Here is a 20985-nt window from a genome sequence, read left to right as displayed (position 1 = left end):
AAAGGAAAGGAAAGGAAAGGAAAAAGGAAAGGAAAGGAAAGGAAAAAGGAAAGGAAAGGAAAGGAAAAAGGAAAGGAAAGGAAAAAGGAAAGGAAAGGAAAAAGGAAAGGAAAGGAAAAAGGAAAGGAAAGAAAAGGAAAGGGCCCCTATTTTTAGGACTTTTTTTGTAGGTCCTCTTTAGATGATGCCTATCACATTTAGAAAAATGCAATTAAATGTTTGTGTGAAGGTGAATCACATGTCAGCCATCAGGCAAACACCTTGAAGAGGAGTAAAATCAGAAATTTCCTTGGCAAGTATGTAGTCATTTCTTTTTTTTTTTTTAATTTTTTTCAAAGATTTTATTTATTTATTTGAGAGAGAGTGAGAGCTAGAGAGAGAGAGCACACACAGAAGGAGAGGGAGAAGGAGAAGCAGACTCCCCGCAGAGCAGGGAGCCTGACGCGGGACTCGATCCCAGGACCCTGGGATCATGACCTGAGCTGAAAGCAAATGCTTAACCAGCTGAGCCACCCAGGCACCCCAATATGTAGTCATTTCTTAAATTTAAAACTTTTCTTAGTAGGCGGTCAGAAAAGATCTGTCAATAATTGGTTTCTGTGTTATTCTGTTGATTTCTGTTTTATTAGGTTAGAAAGAAAATTGGCCTATTGTTGGTTATCTGTTAACTTGAGCCAGAAAGGAAAAAAATGTGAAGCCATTTTAACAGTGTGCTGGATATTAGAACTAAGAAAAATTAATTTCCTTCAAGCCAAAATGACATAAGCAACACCTCCAATCCTGGAAAGCACAAGGAGAGTCAAGCCTCAGCTATAGGAACACTTTATATAACAACCTGAGTTCCTAACAACTACCAATACATTCTGAAGGTCAGTAAAACAATTTCCTCCTTAAAATATCAACTAGTACTAAAAGAGACAACTGCAGGGTAGTCTGAGTTTCTCTCACTTGATTTCTTCCTGAATATATAATTCATATGGTGTACCTAACCAAGTTGAAATAGAGTTTGGGAAAAAATGCAAAGAGAGGGGCGCCTGGGTGACTCAGTTGTTAAGCGTTGACCTTCAGCTCAGGTGATGATCCCAGAGTCTGGGGATTGAGCCCCACATCAGGCTCCCTGCTCAGCAGAAAGCCTGTTTTTCCCTCTCCCACTCCCCCTGCTTGTGTTCCCTCTGTCAAATAAATAAATAAAATCTTAAAAAAAAATGCAAAGAGAATGATTTCCTAATAAAGGTAAAATTATGAACCATTTTTCATAAATTTTGAAAATAGCCTGGAGGATACCCTTGCCCTAGAGAACCATAAAGAAGGAAAAGTCACACCCAAAGCTTGCAGTCTGGTGACCTTTAGTCATACAATTACTAAAAGAGATCATTAGAGAACTTGTAACAGTATTTTGCCCCCCAAAAGAAAATGTAATCCTAGCTTAAAATTTTCAGTGACATCATAAAGAGAAAGCAGAGTCCAAATAGCATAGTCTTACTAAGAAAAGGAAGGAGGTACGAGAGGCCCACATGAGCAGGTTTTTATTATTCAGTTTTATTATTGTTTTCGAATGCCCTACAGACACTGCAACTCCTTCTTACCCATACCCTGGGGCCGATGACACCCGTGACCCTACCCTTGATACAACCCCTCTAATGGGAAGGTTCTACAGATTTTCCTCTATTCTAGAAGTTCTGGGCAAGATCTTTACTGACAAATCAATAGCTTGACCTAGAAGCCAGAAACAACTGCCAAGATTACTTTGATCGCATAAGCTTTTAAACCTCACCTGTCCAGGCATTAAAAATAGTCCAAATGACTTAGTAATGGCGTTAAAGAGGACCCACCAAAACATGTTCTGAAACCACAGAGAAAAATATTTCTACTTGAGGGATTAAATTAATTCTTCTGGAAAATTTTTTGATAAAATAGTAATATTATTTACATAGTAGCCGCTGGAGAGACTGCAGTGAGCATTTTAGATATGTGCCTTTGCCTTTGTCAAGTTTACAGTCTAGCAGGGAGAACAATTTAAAAAGAAAGTTCAGGGGCGCCTGCATGACACACTCGGTTGAGTGTCCAACTCTTGGTTTCAGCTCAGGTCGTGATCTCTGGGTCATGATATGGAGCCCCAGGTCAGGCTCCGAGCTTAGCATGGAGTCAGCTTGAGAGTCTCTCTCCCTCTCCCTCTGCCCCTCCCACTCGTGCTCTTTTCCTCTCTCTCTCTCTAAGATAAATAAACAAATCTTTAAAAAATAAATACAGTTCAATAAACTATGGAACTGCAATAATTGTAGAAGTACAGGAAGCTATGAGGAAAGCGTGTAGCAAGACACCATAGCATTGTTCAAACTTTGTAAACTCAATCCATACTGAGAAATATATTTACATTGTAACCCAGTCCCCACATATCTATAGTAAAATAATGTACACACACAAACTCATGCATACACACACCCATATGTAATTAAAACTGGAAAATTTTCATGAAACAATATTTGTCCTGAAAATGTGCAACAAACTGATATTTTCTATTCCATTTTTATCTTCCCAGCCTTAACCACAAGATTGATTTTAGGATCCCTCTATGGGTTTTGACCCAAAGACTAAAAAACACAGACAAGTGGTATTTTTAAGTCAGCTACATCATTTGCTAAAGATGCAAATTCCTGAGCCCCACCTAAAACTACTGAATTAGAATCCATGGAAGATGGGCCTGGAGAGCTGCATTTTAGCAGGCTCTCCAGATAATTCTTAGGCATATTAAAGTTTGAGAACCCTTGGTATCATTTAATCTCAAATCTAAAGGATGATCAGGAGTTATTCAGGCACCGAGCAGGTAGAAAAATGTTATTGCCAGAAGCCATTGTAGATACAAAGACTGAGTGGGCAAAGGGGAGCATGCTACCTTTAAGGAAGCTCAGTGGACCAGGAGTCTAGAGCATTATGGGAAGGCAATGAGGATGGAGAGGTAGACATGGCTCATTCTGCAAGTTCTGTCTTCTAGTATGTTCCACACTACCTCAAGAATAATTAAAAGGAAAGAAATTTTGACAAATGCTACAGCATGGATGAACTCTGAGGACATTATGCAAGTGAAGTGAGCCAGACACAAATAGTCAAATACAGTATGGTTCCACTTACATCAGGTATCTAGGGCAATCACATTCACAGAAACAGAAAACAGAATGGTGGTTGCCAGGGCTGGGGAAGGGAAGAAAGGGAAAATGTTGTTTAATGGGTACAGTTTCAGTTTTACAAGATGAAGGAGTTCTGGAGATTGGCTACACAACAATGTGAATGTAACACCACTGCACTGTATACTTAACAATGATTAAAATGGGACATTAATATGTATTTTACCACAATTTTATTTTATTTTATTTTTTTTACCACAATTTTAAAAAAGAATACACAACCAGGCTAACCCTTCCTCCCACCCCCCTCCCCTCCAGAACCCTCAGTTTGTTTTTCAGAGTCCATCGTCTCTCACGGTTAGCCTGGTGATGGATATTAAAGAGGGCACGTTCTGTATGGAGCACTGGGTGTTATACGCAAACAATGAATCATGCAACACAACATCAAAAACTAATGATGTAATGTATGGTGATTAACATAACATAATTAAAAAAATTAAAAAAAAAAAAAGAATACACAAGCCCAAGAGTCCTGAGCTGATATTTGATCCTCACTAGTATTTGACTCCTTTCCCAATTATACTGAATTCCCCTCAGTTTTAGAAGCAACAGCAACCATTCCCTTTTAGGCAATCAAGACACTAGAATTATAAACCCTTCTTCTTTTTTGTTTTTTTGTTTGTTTTTTAAAAAGCTTGTAAAAACTTTCTACATTGGAGAATGAAAGGAGAGAGAGTCTGAAAAGAAGAATTGATTTCAACTTAACCTTGTAATGAAGAGCAGCACCCTGCAACCATCTCAGTGGAAGAGATCATAAACTACCTTCTGAGGGTCACAAATCTTTACTTTATCCTTGACAAATATTTTTGTTTATAAAGCTTTTCCTCGTGAAGGAAATTTTGCGTGATGCCTATGTTAACACATATTCTCATTTTGGGGCGCCATAACTCACTGGTTCCCAAATCTAGCACTGAGTTGCACATCAGGATACTGTGAGAAGCCTTTAAAAATTACAGATCCTGGGGCACCTGGATGGCTCAATCATTAAGCGTCTTGCCTTCGGCTCAGGTCATGATCCCAGGGTCCTGGGATCGAGCCCCGCATCGGGCTCCTGGCTCAGTGGGAAGCCTGCTTCTCCTTCTCCCACTCTCCCTGCTTGTGTTCCTTCTCTCACTGTGTCTCCCTCTGTCAAATAAATAAATAAATAAATAAACCTTTAAAAAAAAAAATTACAGATCCCTGGCTCCACTCCAAATCTGCTGGAGCAGATTACCCAGCAGTAAACCAGTGACTATGTATTTTTGAAGCTTCCAAGGATATTTTTATGTGTAGCCTATTTGGGGAAAATCACTCAAAGAAAAGACAGTTATGAGAATGGCTGCCTGAGCACATGCACTTACCTCTCTCCACCCTCTCAAAATTTCTTTGAAATGAATGAACATAAAAGCATGAAAATATCCATAGCAGTACTAGAAAACCAGGAAGAGTTCCATCAGCAGACCAGAACACTAAGGAATTTCTGGAAGATATAAAGCAGATGGGATCAGTAAAACCCCAAATTGCTAAAATCCTGAAATGAACAGGATCATTTACATTGTAAGTGTTGCCAGCAGGACCTTAGAATATTCCCTACATCAGAGGCAGCAAATGTTGGCAACAGATGTGGGTCAGTTGTCCAGTAATTATTGAAGCCTTCAGTAACAGTTTTCCAGCATCTCACTCTCAGAGTCGCTGCCTTGTGAATTGTCCAAAGGTTGAAAATGATGAGAGAGGAAAGGCAGCGTTCTGGGTAAATTCTGGGGGCCAAGATGAAAAAGGAGCCTCCATTTCCAGAAGGCAAGCTTCTTGTGCTCACCATAAAGGAAAGGCCAACTGAGTTGTTATCTTCCCTCCTCCCTACCCTATGCCCTCTGCAGAGATCCTATACTCAATTTGCATTTATAGTGATTTTTTCTAACCATTGCTGACAAAACAAATCCATCTAGACTCTCATTTGTAAATATGAACTGCCATCCAAAAATCAAAGAAATAAAGAAACCAAAAAAAGAAAGAGCATTTTTGTTTGATTTTGTTTGGAGAGCAAATACAGGATTAACTCTGAGGGGGAAAAAGTAAATTCTAGAAATCAAAGAAAACTTTCTCTCAACCATAAACTAAGAATAAGTCATTAGAAAAAAAATGCAATTAGACTACTTGGAAATTAAGATCATGAGAGCAAAGAAAAACAAAACAAATCAAACAGACAAACAGTACCTCAGAAGAAGAGGTGAATAATGGGGGAATTACCATGTCTGAAGAATTAATTAGATATAACAGATCCCCTTGATTAACCACAGAATATTACTTGCAGGGTGATCATCATAAAACCTACTTTGGCAGGTCCCTCCAGTGTTCTGTGGTCTGGAGGAAGGCCCGGGAGGGGAGGGAGAAAGGGAGAGCAAGGACCTCACTGCAGGTCCAGAGAGGGTAAACCTAGTGAGTTCACCCTGAGCCTTCTGCATCAACTCTGCCCAGCTTGTGTCCTCCACCAGAAATGTCCAAGTACCCTTTGCTCCACTTATGCCTACTCTTCCCTTAGCACTGGGTCCAGGTATCATTTCCCTCTGGAAAGGCTTCCTTCGCTTCCCTTCCTCAGGCTGATTTACATTTTCTAATATCCCCACAGATCACCACAACTAAGTTTAACTCACTGTATAATAATTACCTATTTGTGTCTCTGCCTTCCTCAGGTTTGAGAGATATTTTAATTTCAGAAGCACTGATTCTATTCAGCTACATAAACATAGATACATGTCATTCGTTCTCTAAACACATCTTGCATGCCTCCTGGTGGTGCTAAATGCAGTGTTCTAATAGCTGCAGGAAAACATACAAAAGGGGTTCTGTACACATGACATTAAATATAGGTACCTAGGGGCGCCTGGATGGCTCAGTCATTAAGCATCTGCCTTCGGCTCAGGTCATGATCCCGGGGTCCTGGGATCGAGCCCCACATCGGGCTCGCTGCCCTGCGGGAAGCCTGCTTCTCCCTCTCCCACTCCCCCTGCTTGTGTCCCTCTCTGGCTGTGTCTCTCTGTCAAATAAATAAATAAAATCTTTAAAAAAAAATTTTTAATAAATATAAGTACCTACTTAACCCATGTTGGAATTCTCTGTATTCAATAGGGTGCCATCACATTTTGGAACTTTCCGAATTTCCACCAGGTACCTAATAGTTTATGCAAATGGCCCTCTAAGAATCCAACAATTTGGTCAAAAACTAGGAAGCCCTACTATATAACAGTCAATACATAATTGTCTCCCTGAAATGGATATACAGTTAATTGGATGTTTTCATTGGCTGAATAGTATCTGTGAGTTTCCCAGAGGGAGTCCTAAAAGGTACTTTCAGCTTTATGCTGCTATTTCTACTCTTCTTGACCTCTGTCACTCCTGGGCCACTAAACTGTAAAACCAGACAACTCCACTATGCCAGGACTATAGCAGGACACGGAGGCCCTGAAAAGATACTACAGTTATCACTACAAGTCATCTGATGCCCAGCTATCTGAGATGTTTGTGTCTTGAGTAAAGCTAACAGAAATGTTTTCAAGGCTTGCACTCTCCAATTATTTCCCCCAGCAGATCAAATCTAATCTATATACCATCTCCTGGACCACACGTGTCAACAGGAACAGAAGAGAAAATGTACTGAGCCTCAAAAGCAAGTGAGCTGGAATTACTAAAGAAAGGTAAAGGGCTAAGCCTATGTAGAAACACAGAGAAAACAATTAGTAAGAAAATGAAACCACTAAAATTGTTGACTCACCACTAGCTCAATTTCTTGGGAAATCATGCTTTTTAAAGAAAGTTGTAAGAGAGGGAGGAGGACAGAGAAGCATATGACACTGATTACCTTTAATTGCCCCTACAAAGCAAATATTCCTTAATGACAATGCGACAATGACCAAAGGATATATTATATATGTGACAGATACAACTTTCCTCTGGTAATTTATCTCTTTAAGGCACAAAAGATCATTGATTTTGGGCATATGAAAATCAGAGGTCCAACTTAAAAAGTAGTATATCGAACCGACAGGTTTATTATCAAGAAGCATAGCTTTTCACAGCTCATGGAAAACCTACCATGTAAAAGTGTTTTTAAAAAAATAAAGTTATCAATAGTAATCCCATTAATCATATCTTTATTTTTCTGGGTCGTAAAACTCCTTTCCAGGTTGGGAAGAAAATTCCCTATATATAAGCAATTCAAACCAACTCTATATAGAGCCAGAAGTTCAGAAGTTCGAGTATCCTGGGAACCTGGGAATATCATAGCCCCTATACGCCCAAACTTGTATCTCTCTTTAAATACTCCCCACAATCAAGGCAAGAATCAAAAGTAGGGGCGCCTGGGTGGCTCAGTCGTTAAGTGTCTGCCTTCAGCTCAGGTCATGATCCCAGGGTCCTGGGATCGAGCCCCACATCGGGCTCCCTGCTTCGCGGGAAGCCTGCTTCTCCCTCTCCCATTCTACCTGCTTGTATTCCCTCTCTTGCTGTGTCTCTCTCTGTCAAATAAATAAATAAAATCTTTAAAAAAAAAAAAAAAGAATCAAAAGTAATGCATTCCACCATAAGTTGGGGGAATCTAAGGGTTTCCAGCACCTTAAACAGCAAATATTGTGAGAGTGAGAAACTATCTTCTCAAAATAGTTGCTAATGGTCTTTAGGAAGAAATTCCCTAAAGAAAATTAAGTGTCCCTTCCACTGCCATTGTCAGAAATCCCACCTCCCCAACAGATGGAAAGACCACTGGAACAGCACTCAGCATAAACTGAAAAGAGTATGAAAAGTCTTACAGAAAACTTCAATATTTTTCCCACAGAAGAGAAGAGAGACAGAATAAGGGTATTTTCTTTTAAATAATGCCCATATGCAAAGTTCACTACCTGGACTTAATCTCTTAACTTTTAGAGCTAGCACAGAGATACGGAGTTAACACTTAGATCTGATAGGGGAGGAAAAATACGCAAACAAAAAAAATGCACGAAAACTAAACTGGTTCTTTTTTTTTTTTTAAGGTTTATTTATTTATTTTAAGTAAACTCTACGCCCAATGTGGGACCTGAACTCATGACCCTGAGATAGAGAGTCACACGCTCTACTGACTGAGCCAGCCAGGTGCCCCTACACTGGTTCTTAATTTTCAGAAGCATAGACTTTGAGCTCAGGAAGAGATGTGTTCTGAACTGTTTTATACTTAGTTCTTACCTTCTTAAAAAAGCTGGTGCAAAGTACAGCCTTGAAGTTAAACTAAAGAACAGAGCGGGCAGTTCAAAGCATAGTTCAAACTGAGTGGCTGGGGGAAAGAGGAGAAGGAAAGAATGAGGGAAGGAGTAGAGGTCTTTTTGCTTCGAAAAGCCTGAATGCCTGTCTCAGCTCCAGTGCTGAGATCTTCCACATTGACACTGAATGAGACAGCATCACAATGTAAAGGATGATACACTTCAGCTCTTTGGAAAACAAAATGTAGGCATTTATATACTCTGATATACTGTTTCTTAGCAGCAATAGTTCTAAAGTAGGGATAGCAAGTTAGAAGTTATGGCCCAATTAGCAAGAGGCTCAGGGACAAATATAGCCTGCTATATCAAAATTGCTTAGTAGCTACACAGATTGTAGATGATAATTTATGGAAGAAATTCTAATTCAACTGACTGGTGCAGTAAGTGTCAAACAAAGGACAGCAAAATATATGTTGACATTTCCACATACACATTTTGCAAAAGAGCAACCCTAAAGTATAATTAAAGAAAAAGCACATGCTATACTAATTTCATCATTTTAGCCTTAGAGTCTCTGATCCCCACCAGAGCTTTGTTTTTCCACGAAGAACTTTGTCATTTGGCCCTATCATTTTCAAATTTAAAATCTTACATGACAATAAGATTTTCCAAGGTACTTACAATCCTCATTTAAAGCACCAGAACCCACACAGCCAGGTTATTAATAAATGACAAACTGGGAGTTTCCACTTACGTAGAGATATTGTTGAAGCTGAGAAACAGACGTTGGAGGCAGGGCAAATTGTCCACATCTCTCTAGAAGGAAACAGAAAGCAAAAATTTATCAGCTGAAAGAAAAAAATTATCATACATGTCTTCTTGCTCAGCTGTTGCAATACATATTCACTTCTGTTTCCGGCAACCTTGCTAGAGCACTATTTTCTACCAGACATTGAGCTCCATTCTTCTCCACTGCAGATTAAATGGGAGGGCGGCAGTTCATCCGCAGAGCAAGCTGCACCACTCGCAAGGTAAAAAGCACTGAGGAGAATAGGGAGAGATGCTGCTAGCCTCTTTAAGCATGCTTTTGGGAAAGAAGCCAAAATGCTACTTCAGCATTTCAACTGTAGCACAAATATAGTAGGATCTAACATTTGTTAAAAATCACTTTTAAAAGGAAGCTGCTCAAATGTTTTAAAATTTTAAATTTATGCAATTAGCTTTCACAACAGTGCTGAGAATTTCAAAGCAATTTCCCTCACTATTCTCAAACCCTTGGAAACACACCACCCAGTTATAAATGAACCAATATGCTGGCAATTCCCCCATAAAACGAATAGCAGATCATAATGAGTGTCACTGAAGGGCAATTTCCAATCTAAGCAAACATCAGACATTCTTACAATTAGAAATCACCCCTGTTCTGTTTAGGTACAGCATCCCAAAGTAAACCACGGCTGTTTAAATGTAGTTTTATCCTTAGCAAATATTGAGATGTTTTGGCTCAAATGATTTTTTTTTTAAATCACAAAATAAATACAAAGCTACCTAACTTCATTAAATGAAAAGACACAGACTTCTTAAAAGTCTGACATACACTAGAGTAATAGAACCTTAAGAAGCTTAGTGATTACCTAGTCTACAACCTCATTATGCACATGAGAAGCGAACAGTTGAGGCTGTTGCAGAGGTAGGGTGGGAGTGGGGTGGAAAGGTGACCCAGGATTACATACTGCCTTAGAGGCCGAGACAGGACAAGATTTGTTATCCTGATTTCCGTTAAAATTCTACACACTGGCACTTCCCATATAAAATGTTTTTCTTTTTTTTTTCATTAAAAAATTTTTTTTCAAGACTCACTTTAATTTGCTGGATTATGACCCATCTAAAATATCTGCTGTTAATATGGAGTATGAAAATTCAGGAGACATTTCTCTCTCGTTTTTGTTTTTTGTTTTTGTCTAGGACTGATTCTTTTTTGAAGCATAATTAACATACAGTGTTACATTAGTTTCAGGTGTACAAGAAACGTTTTTCTTTCTTTTTTTTTTTTAATTTTATTTTATTTATTTATTTGACAGAGAGAGAGACAGCGAGAGAGGGAGTACAAGCAGGGGGAGTGGGAGAGGGAGAAGCAGGCCTCCCACTGAGCAGGGAGCCCGATGTGGGGCTCGATCCCAGGACCCCGGGATCATGACCTGAGCTGAAGGCAGACGCCTAACGACTGAGCCACCCAGGTGCCCCCGAAACGTTTTTCATTTTTAAGGGCAATATCACAATAATTCCTAGTTATATGAGTTGGAATAATGCTAATATATGTATTTTACATATTATTGTGCCCAATATTTAAACCCAAATCAAAACTTGTTTTACTGTTTCTGTAAGTCATTATCTTTCTTCCTCCCTCTTTTCCTTCCTCCCTTTTAAAACTACCATTTCCAAGACCCCAGTAAGAATTAAGGCAAGTGCATTAAAATGACAGCCAAGCCTAGCTTTTCCAAAAATGCCTCACTTATTTATTTTTGAAAGCTTGTTATACAAAGAAAATATAAAAGTGATGGAATTGTAGCACAGCCATATCTCACTGGTTTTTGAGAGGTCATAGGAGAAATGAATCTGGCTTAAGACATTCTCCCATCGAGTTTCCCTGTGCACCGTTCTCCGACACCTTCTCAACCCCGCAGACCCTAAACAGTGTAAAACAAATACAACTGCCAGTGATCAGAACGTGGACTATGTGTACCATTCATTTGGCACCACCATTCTCAGGCCCACCCCTGAAAAGCCCGTTCCATAGATGTGAGTAAGAGGTTTTTAGAGTTTTTCAACCATGGCCAAGGAATAAGTCTGCGGAAAACAGGAAGGCAGCCAAATTCCCCACAGTGGGTGATAAGCTCTATATGTTGGCCAACTTCTTGAGTCATCTCTACAGCTTCCTCTCTCTGATACTGCCAGAAATGACAGGGAAGTGGGGTGGAGGAGTAACGGACCGGTGGTAGGTCTCATCTTATTCCAGGGCTCTACTTCCCAAAGAAACGGTGGCTTGCTTCCTATCTGGTCTCTGAAAATATGGGTCATAGCCAAACTGAAAGCCCTCTCTGTACTCTTGGGGTTTTTTCTCCCAAATTCTTCCTGAAATCTACCTGAGATATTTCTGGGCACAAGCATTGTTTGTTGACATCTGACTGGGAGAAGGTGAGAAACAGTAGCCAGGATCTCCTTTAAATCAAGGCACCTTAAAAAAAAATACATTTGCCTCTCTGAGCTCCAGCCTACCACCTTCAGAGACTACAGACACCTTTCAAGACATAAGTTTTTGCTATTGGAATATAAACTCAAATTACGTCAGTCTATGATTTGTGAGAAATGGTTTTTTAAGGTTTATTTGATTAAATTATAATGTTTTGTATTTATCTTCATTTATGAAATAAAATTTTACCAGAAGTCTTTATCAAATTTTCAAAATCATTAGCTGTCATTACATGATAGAGCTATAAAAAATATTTACAACAGGGGCACCTGGGTGGCTCAGTCAGTTAAGTGTCCAACTCTTGATTTTGGCTCAGGTCATGATCTCAGGGTCATGAGCCAGAGCCCCTCCTCAAATATTTACAACAAATTGAAAAACTAAAACTCAGAATTTAACTACATATATCCCTATAACCAGTTAAGTAGACAGCCCTTCCAGAACTTTAAAAAGCAAAATACCCATAATCACACAATGATTTTTGTTGTTCCAAATTTCATTTCTATAAGAAAATTACAACTTTAATCTTGCTAGCAATTTTGAGATATACATTGTAATGAATTTCTAGCATTACAATACACAAAAAGAAAACATTTATCATATCAATTATCTATGAGTTATTTACAGTAAAAAAAAAAAAAAAGACTCATTGAAAGCCACTAGAAAATGACTCCTCTAATATGAAAGAGGAAACCAAAGATGGAGATACGTAAGATCCAGGAAGGGGATTCACCATTGGAGGGAGACAAAGAGAAATCCTAGGATGACATCTCATGGTTTAATACCATGATCCAATATTCACTTTGCAAAGCTCATCTTGCTGTGCTGGACAATCCTAATCTATTATATCATAAATTCATCAATATGAATCAAGCCCCTTCACTGAAATACCCACCTTAAACCAGACCCCCCAAGAAATCTCAAAAATAAATATCCTGCCTTTCCCCTTGAAGACATCACTAAGACTATGTCAAGGTAGTGTGCTCTTCTTGCCAATAAGTAATAATCTCAGCTTTTCTTTATTAACACATTATCCCGGTGATATTCTGGGGGAGCGAGCATTTGACAATCTACTTATCCAAAAAATATAATTATTTTGGAATGATGGGGAAAGGCAAAATGGAGGGTTAAGGATAATGTAAGCTAAATCCTAATAACTTGAAGAAAAAGCACATTAATTTAATTGTCAATTATTAAGCCCTCCCAACAGATCTTTTCTGGAGGTAACTATTTCACGGGCAGAGAAACTATTGCAAAGAAGCAACAATGTTAACATACCTAAGAGTAGAAAAAGAAGACAAAATAAAATATTTACATATAAGGGAATATTTATACTTTGTGTGTTATTAATCTGCTCATAGTCTCAAATTATATTTAACAAAACACAATTCTAAGATTACATTCACAACATTTTTTGAAGATTCAAAACAATTTTATATATTTTAAAAATATAATCCTTTATAATTAGACTTAAATAAAATTACTACAGATTATTGAGAGGATTATAATTCTTTATTTTTCAAAAGAACAGTGACTTGCCATTTGAGAAACATGCTTGTCCTACTCTGTTCAGACACGATTTTCCATATTCTTAAACTTCACAAAAGAACTAAATGATTCAGCAATCTGACCATTTGTAGAACATCTATTACTGAAGCTATTTTTGGAGTAGCTTCCTGCAGAGGAATAAGGAAGAAAGGTGAAGAGATGGAGACTTTGGCATGCATCAAGTAGGACAAAGAGGACTAAAAAAACCTCATAGCTACTCTCATTTTGTTATCTATTCTGTCATAAATAAAAATAAACACATAAATATATAGGATAATTATTTTGGGAACTGAAAAGAGATTTACTAAGCACTGAATAAGTCTGAATAAAAGCAAAAAAGTACTCCTTTTTATAAAAAGATTTATTAATTCCAAAATAAGTACTAGCTACAGCCAACACTTTTGACACAGAAACATATTATTTGAGAAATCATATGTGCAAGCCATCAAGAAGTCCAACTGTACATTTAAATGCCGATTTAAAAAAGTCTACTTTCAGGGCACTTAGGTGGCTCAGTCGGCTAAGCATCCAACTCTTGATTTTGGTTCAGGTCATGAACTCAGGGTCATGAGATCCAGCCCTGCACTCAGCGGGGAGTCTGCTTGAGATTCTCCCTCTCACCCTCTGCCCCTCTGCCCCTCCCCCCCATATGCGTTCTCTCTCTCTCTCTCTCAAATAAATAACAAAATCTTTTAAAAAATTAAAAACTAAAAAAGTCTATTTTCTGGCTCTGTTACCAAAGACATCTATATATATATATGCGTGTGTGTATATATATGTATATATATACATCTCCTTTTATATTTATTTACCACCCATCGTATGGAGATATTTTTTTTTTCAATCTAGTTGCATGCTACTTTCCCAGTCTGATTTTTTCTACATACAGTTTAATCCCCATAGGGATTCCATAATCATAGGTCTTTCCTCACTTGAATTTGTAGTTCAAATTTCCATCACATGCATGATCTAACAAGACTCGTCATAAAAAATGATTCCTGGCATTCATCCCCCTAACACTCCTGGCAACACTCTCTGGAAAGACACAAAACCCAACGCAGGGTTTACAGCATTCTGACTATCCCAAACTACTAATCTGTGGGGAAAAATTAGTATGAGCAAGAGTCAGCAGAAACTTCAGGCAGCAAATGTAGAACTGCTCAAAAATTAAGAAAATATAGTAACTAGATAAAGACTATGGAAGATCAATGTTTAAAATTATTAGAGAAATAAAAGAAATCTAAATATGAAAAAATATAAGATACTATTAATAAGGAGATCTGGGCATTTATGAAAAAATCATGCAGAACATGATTCTAGAAACAAAAAATTATGGTCATTATTAAAAAGTCAGTAGATGGACTGAAACTCAGACTAGACAGAACTGAGGAGAGAGTTAACTACACTGATAGCACTAAAGAAGTAAAAAGAATGCAGAAATGTAGCAGAAAGAAAAAAATGATAGAAATTTTAAGAAAAAAAGGATAGAACAAGAAGATCCATACTATATCTAGTAGGTGTTTAAGAAGTAAAAGAGAAAATGGAAGAAGGCAATATTTGAAAATATAAAGATTCAGTATGCTCCCATAATTAATGAAAGATAGAAATCTGCAATTCAGGAAAGACAAATATTAGGTATGCTAGTAAAATTACTATATTTGATCAAATCTAAGATATCATCTTAAAATTATTTTAAGTAACACTTGGGGATTACCAATAATAAAATACCCAATAGTATAATAATTAACCAATAATAAAATATCACTTAGAATTTTTATTTCATTATTACTCAAAGAGTTCTTTTAGATTTATTTAACCATCTTTTAATCAAATATCATTCTTATGCATACATAAAAATTAAGCAAAACAAATTCATTAAATGAATGAACTCCAAAATATCTCCATTTACCATAAAGTTAGATGGTGTAGTTCTGGCATAATGGTATATACAAATAGATGGAACAGAAGAGAAGGTCTACAAAAAGACCCATTTGATTATAACTCAATTCCAACAAAGATACCAATTCAATGAGTAAAGAAAGATCTTCTCAACAAAAGGTGTGGAGCAAATAGATATCCCTATATGGGAAAAATTAACCAGGATCCCTACTTCACACCATACACAAAATTTAATTAAAAATGGATCAAAGACCCTAAGTTAAAGGTAAAACTATAAGCCTTTTGGAAGAAAGAAGAGGAGAACATATTTATGATATCGAGATAGGCAAAAATGTCTTGTTCAGGACAAAAAAGGAACTAGTGATAAAAGAAAACTAATTGATAAACCGTACTTCATTAAAATGTAAGCTTCTACATATCAAAAACATTATTAAGAAAGCAAAAAAGCAAGCCATGCTGTAAATACACCCAATACATATCCCAAAGGACCTGAAGCTAGAATATAGATCTACTACAACTCAATGATAAAAAGATAACCTAATTTTTTCTTAAATGGGCAGAAGACTTGAACTGATACGTCATATGTTAGAATGGCCTAAAAGTACTTGAAAAGATGCTCAACATCACCAGTTATTCATCAAGGAACTGCAAATTAAAACCACAGTGAGAATCATAGAATCACTAAAACTATAACGACTGTCAATATCAAATGTTGGCAAGGATGTAGAGCAATTAGAACACCCATTTATTGCTGCTGGAATGTAAAATGGCATAATCACTTGGTAAAACTGTTTGGGCAGTTTCTAATAAATTTAGACATCCACCTACCTTATGGCTTGGTAATGACGCTCCTAAGTATTTACCTAAGAGAAATGAGGTACATGTCCACCAAAATAAATGTATAAATAAGACTACAAGAATATTCATAGCAGCTTTATTTGTAAGGGCCAAAAATGGAAATAACCAAGATGACTATTAACAGAAGAATGAAAACACAAATTGTATTATAATTAGAAAATGAATGCAACTCAGTTCATTAAGAAAAAATTACTGATACACACCACAAAATGGATGAATATCAAAACATGTTTAGTAAACAAAGTACATATTTTTTATATATATACCTCATGAAAAGTTCAAAAACAGGCAAAATTAATCTATGAAGATAGAAGTAAGAAACTTCTAGGGCAGGGAAAAGCACTGACTGGAAAGGGGCACAAGGGAACTTTCTGGAGAGAAAGAAATGTTTCCTTTTTTTTTTTTTAATTTTATTTATTTTTGACAGAGAGAGAAAGAGCACAAGCAGAGGAAGCAGCAGGTAGAGGCAGAGGGAGAAGCAGGCTCCCCACGGAGCAGGGTGCCCGATGCGGGGCTCGATCCCAGGACCCTGAGATCAGGACCTGAGCCCAAGGCAGACGCTTAACCTACTGAGCCACCCAGGCACCCCTAGAGTCCAACTTTTGAATCACTATTCAACTAATAATGTCCATGCTTTTCACATCATATTGTCTTCTGTGCCATCAAGAACATTGGTGATGCTGGATATCCTAAAAATGTGCTCTATTATCATCTACAGAACTTTCTTCCAAACTAGTGACACCCATTCTGTGTATTTTTATATTGTTAAAGTAAAGAAACACCAGTACTGTGGTCTGAATGTTTGTCTCTCCCCCAAATTCATATGTTGAAATCCTGACCCCAAAGGTGATGGTATTAGGAGGTGGGGCCTTTGGGAGGTACGTAAGTCACAAGGGTGGTTCCTTATGAACAGGATCAGTGCCTTATAAGAGATCTAGCCTCCTCCACCATGTGAGGACACAGTGAAAAGGTGCCAGCTATGGACCAGAAAGAAGGCTCTCGAGAATGCCACCATGCTGCCACCTTGATCTTGGACTTCTCAGCCTCTAGAACTGTGAGAAATAAATTTATCTTGTTTATAAGCTACCAAGTCTATGGTATTTTGTGACAGATAGCAGCCCAAATGGTCTAAGACACCAGTGTGAATTATACCACAGCTTCTTGTTGCTTTGAAACGCTTTCATCTCTTCCAAGGAGTTTGCTCAATTTCTCCTGCCTTCAGGTGCATTGCTTGGCATGTGATAAGCAAACTCTCTGAATCTATCCTGGTAACACAATAGAACACAGCTTCACCAAACATGGTTTTCTTCCTTTTAAAGTATTTGACTGTTAATTAGCAAGAAAATGTGGAATTGCAGTCATTCCTCAAAAAAAAGTATGTTTCACTAATATTAAATTTATGTCTTTGTTGTTCATGCCTTTTTGAACACAGAAATGTTTCATTTCCATGCCAAATTTTGGTGTAACCCTTTTTTTAAAAGATTTTCTTTATTTTATTTGAGAGAGAGAGAGAGAGCACGGGCAGGGGGAGGGGCAGAGGGAGAAGGAGAAGCAGACTCCCTGCTGAGCATGGAGCGTGAGGTGGCCTGATCCCAAGACCCTGAGATCATGATCTGAGCTGAAATCAGATGCTTAACTGACTGAGCCACGCAGGCGCCCCATTGGTGTAATCTTTTTAAATACATTTTGAACAGTGATTAAATTCAAAACATGTAGTACCAATAACTGAAATGAGCATAGTATAAACAGTTATAACCAAGTTCACATATATTTAGCAATGAAATTGCTGTAGCCTGTCCAATAGTGATTTTAAGATGCCATGCATTGTAAAACATACCCAGATTTCAAAGTTGGTGAAATATGGAAAAATGTGCATCCCAAATTGGTGAAATATGGTAGTTCCACATCCCTACACATCTTAGTGAGTCTGAAGAACTTCAAAAAGAAATCTTTTTTTTTTTTTAAGTATTCGACCTATAACTTTTAATGTTGTTGTTACTGCTTAAAATGTTTCACCAAAACTAATTATCTTCTTCTCAGTAGAATTAGGCCCTCTTTTTTTTTTATTCTTATGTTAATCCCCATACATTACATCATTAGTTTTAGATGAAGTGTTCCATGATTCATTGTTTGTGCACAACACCCAGTGCTCCATGCAGAATGTGCCCTCCTCAATACCCACCACCAGGCTAACCCATCCTCCCACCCCCCTCCCCTCTAGAACCCTGTTTGTTTTTCAGAGTCCATCGTCTCTCATGGTTCGTCTACCCCTCCGATTCCCCCCACTTCATTCTTCCCCTCCCGCTACCTTCTTCTTCTTCTTCTTTTTTTTTTTCTTAACATATATTGCATTTTGTTTCAGAGGTACAGATCTGAGATTCAACAGTCTTGCACAATTCACAGCGCTTACCAGAGCACATACCCTCCCCAGTGCAAAAAGAAATCTTAATAATCTTAAAAGCTACCAGAGAAAGAAAAAGATCATGTACAAAAAATAGTAGACAGTTTAATGACAATAATAGAGTTCAAACATAATGAAATATGAGCTTCAAACAACCTGGGAGAAAAATAACTGTCAATCAAGTCAGACCATCAATCATGAATACAGGCAAAATAAACACATTATTAGACAAAGATAAACTCAGAGAGCTTACCACCAGAGACATTTTAAAGGAAATTTTTCTAAATTATATATTTTCAAAAGAGTGGTAAACCCAAACAAGCATGTGGGTGAATCCAAATAAGCACTGACTGAAAACACCAACAATTAAAATATCTAATTTGGGGAGTAAAAAGATAAAAAGAAAGCCTAGGAAACAAAGACATGTAAAACGGCACAGTGTTACTGGATTAAATGATTCTAGGGTCCTTATTTAAGAAGCGGGTAGGGACATGTATTAACTCTATAATTTAAGTCAAGTGTGTATTTTAAAACATTAAGAGTAACCATTAAAGTGAATAAGAAAGAACAGAGAAAACTCCAACAACCCACAGCAAGGTGCACATGCACACACAGGAAATGCAGGACAAACAGCATGAAATGACAGCAAAGTGGTGAATTTATCAGTAATCGCAATTAGTATAATAGACTAAAGGCCCTAGTCAGAAGAAAGATTCTCATATTGTAAGTTAAAAAAGAAGTTGTGCACTCTTTATAAGAAAAAGGTTGAAAGTAAAAGAATATGTAATATGACTCACTGAGAAGAACTCAGCATCATTTCTGCAGCTGCTCCTGCCAAACGTACATAATCTGAATCTAATCATGAGGCCACATTAGACAAGCTCAAACTGAGGGACATTCTACAAAATAATAAACTACTATTCTTCAAAAATGTCAGTGTCATGACATACAAAGAATGATGCAAGTACTCTTGCAGATTAAAGAAGACCAGGGAGACATAACTATGGGAATACAATGAGTGATCTTGGATTTTCTTTTGCTATAAAGGATGCTAGTGAGATAATTTTTTAAAGATTTTATTTACTTGTCAGAGAGAGAGAGAGCAAGTGAGCACAAGCAGGGGGGAGCAGCAGGCCCCCCACTGAGCAGGGAGCCCAATGTGGGGCTTGATCCCAGGACCCTGGGATCATGACCAGAGCCGAAGGCAGACGCTTAACTGACTGAGCCACCCAGGCGTCCTTGCTAGTGAGATAATTAAGAAAACCTAAATGGGATCTACAGATTAGATAATAGTATCCTATCAATATTAATTCCCTAATTTTGATTATTATAATGTGGTTATATAAGAGGATTCTTGTTTTTGGAAAATACACACTGAAGTATGTGGAGATGAAGGGGCAACATGCCTGCATCTTACTCTTAAATGGTTCAGAAAAAAACAGAGACTTGTAGATACAGAAGGACAGAGAGAATAATCAAAAGAGAGGATAAAGCGGGGTGCCTGGGTGGTTTGGTCAGTTAAGCGTCTGCCTTAGGCTCAGGTCATGATCCCAGAGTCCTGGGATCAAGCCCTGGCTCCCCGCTGAGTGGGGAGTCTGCTTCTCCCTTTCCCTTTGCCCCTCCCTCACCCTCATGTATGTGCAAGCTCTCTATCAAATAAATAAAATCTTAAAAAAGAGAGAGAGAGAGGATAAAGCAAATGTACTAAAATGTTACTATTTAAGGAATCTTTACACTATTTTTGCATCCTTTTCTGAATTTATGCCAAAATTAAAAATTAAAAAAGGTTAAACAATAAAAGATATATGAGGAAAAAAATAACCAAAAGAAAGTTGGTATTAACATCAGACTAAATAAATGTTAAGTCAAAAAGTATGATTAACTTCTTTACCTATACTACAGTTAGAAGAGTGCCTGGCATGTAGTCCACACTCATAAAATACTTACTCAATGAAAGTAATAAAGACAGTTAATAGCGGAGCAAGATGGCGGAGGAGTAGGAGACCTGGATTTCGTCTGGTCTCAGGAATTCAGCTGGATAGGGATCAGACCATTCTGAACACCTACGAACTCAACAGGAGATCGAAGAAAAGAATAGCAACAACGCTGTGAACAGAAAAGCGACCACTTTCTGGAAGGTAGGACGTGTGGAGAAGTGAATCCCAGGCAATGTTCAGGAGGATAGACGGCGGGGGAGGGGGCCTCCGTCGGCCGCTTCTGGCAAGTGACAGAACCACGGAGCCCAAAATCAGAACTTTTAGAAGTCTGCTCCGCTGAGGGACGTCACTCCAGTGGCTGAGAAGGGGGTGGAACCCTTGCGGGACAGTGTGGTCTCAGGACCCTCGGGGTCACAGAAAGACCCGGGGTGCCTGAGTGTGGCAGAGCTCCCAGGTATCGCAGCGGGGAAGCCAGCTGCAGAGACGGAGCCAAGGCGCGGGCTCTCAGCTCGGGGTGGCCATAAACCGTGATCCGCGGCACAGTTGGGCCACCGCTTCTCCAGCAGGGACCCAACAAGCGGCAGATCCAGGGAGACTGCCCTTCCTCCCCCGGGAGGAGTGGCGTGGGAGCGCACCGCAGGGATCTGATGGGTTTGGAGACTCCACATGGGGTCGTGTGCCAGAGATAGAAACGCGCGGTCACAGG

General features: G+C 38.3%; 1 protein-coding gene across 5 annotated transcripts in view; it reads right to left on the bottom strand.

The window, feature by feature from the left end:
• LRRC49 (leucine rich repeat containing 49) overlaps positions 1–20985 on the bottom strand; it is a 178889-nt gene that overhangs the window by 117226 nt on the left and 40678 nt on the right. For 4 of the 5 annotated variants that reach the window (XM_034994748.1, XM_034994745.1, XM_034994746.1 and 1 more), the window contains one exon: positions 9144–9205. In XM_034994748.1, coding sequence (XP_034850639.1) covers positions 9144–9205 — 62 coding nt within the window. Of the gene's footprint in view, positions 1–9143; positions 9206–13175; positions 13235–20985 lie in introns of those variants that run through there. The other variant, XM_034994750.1, reaches the window with a different exon arrangement.

This window comes from Mirounga leonina, unplaced genomic scaffold, assembly GCF_011800145.1.
Source record: "Mirounga leonina isolate KUSES-001 unplaced genomic scaffold, KU_Mleo_1.0 Mir_91, whole genome shotgun sequence".
NCBI lineage: Eukaryota > Metazoa > Chordata > Mammalia > Carnivora > Phocidae > Mirounga > Mirounga leonina.
The sequence above is the reverse complement of the archived record's forward strand: the minus strand, read 5'-3'. Positions and strand labels throughout refer to the sequence as shown.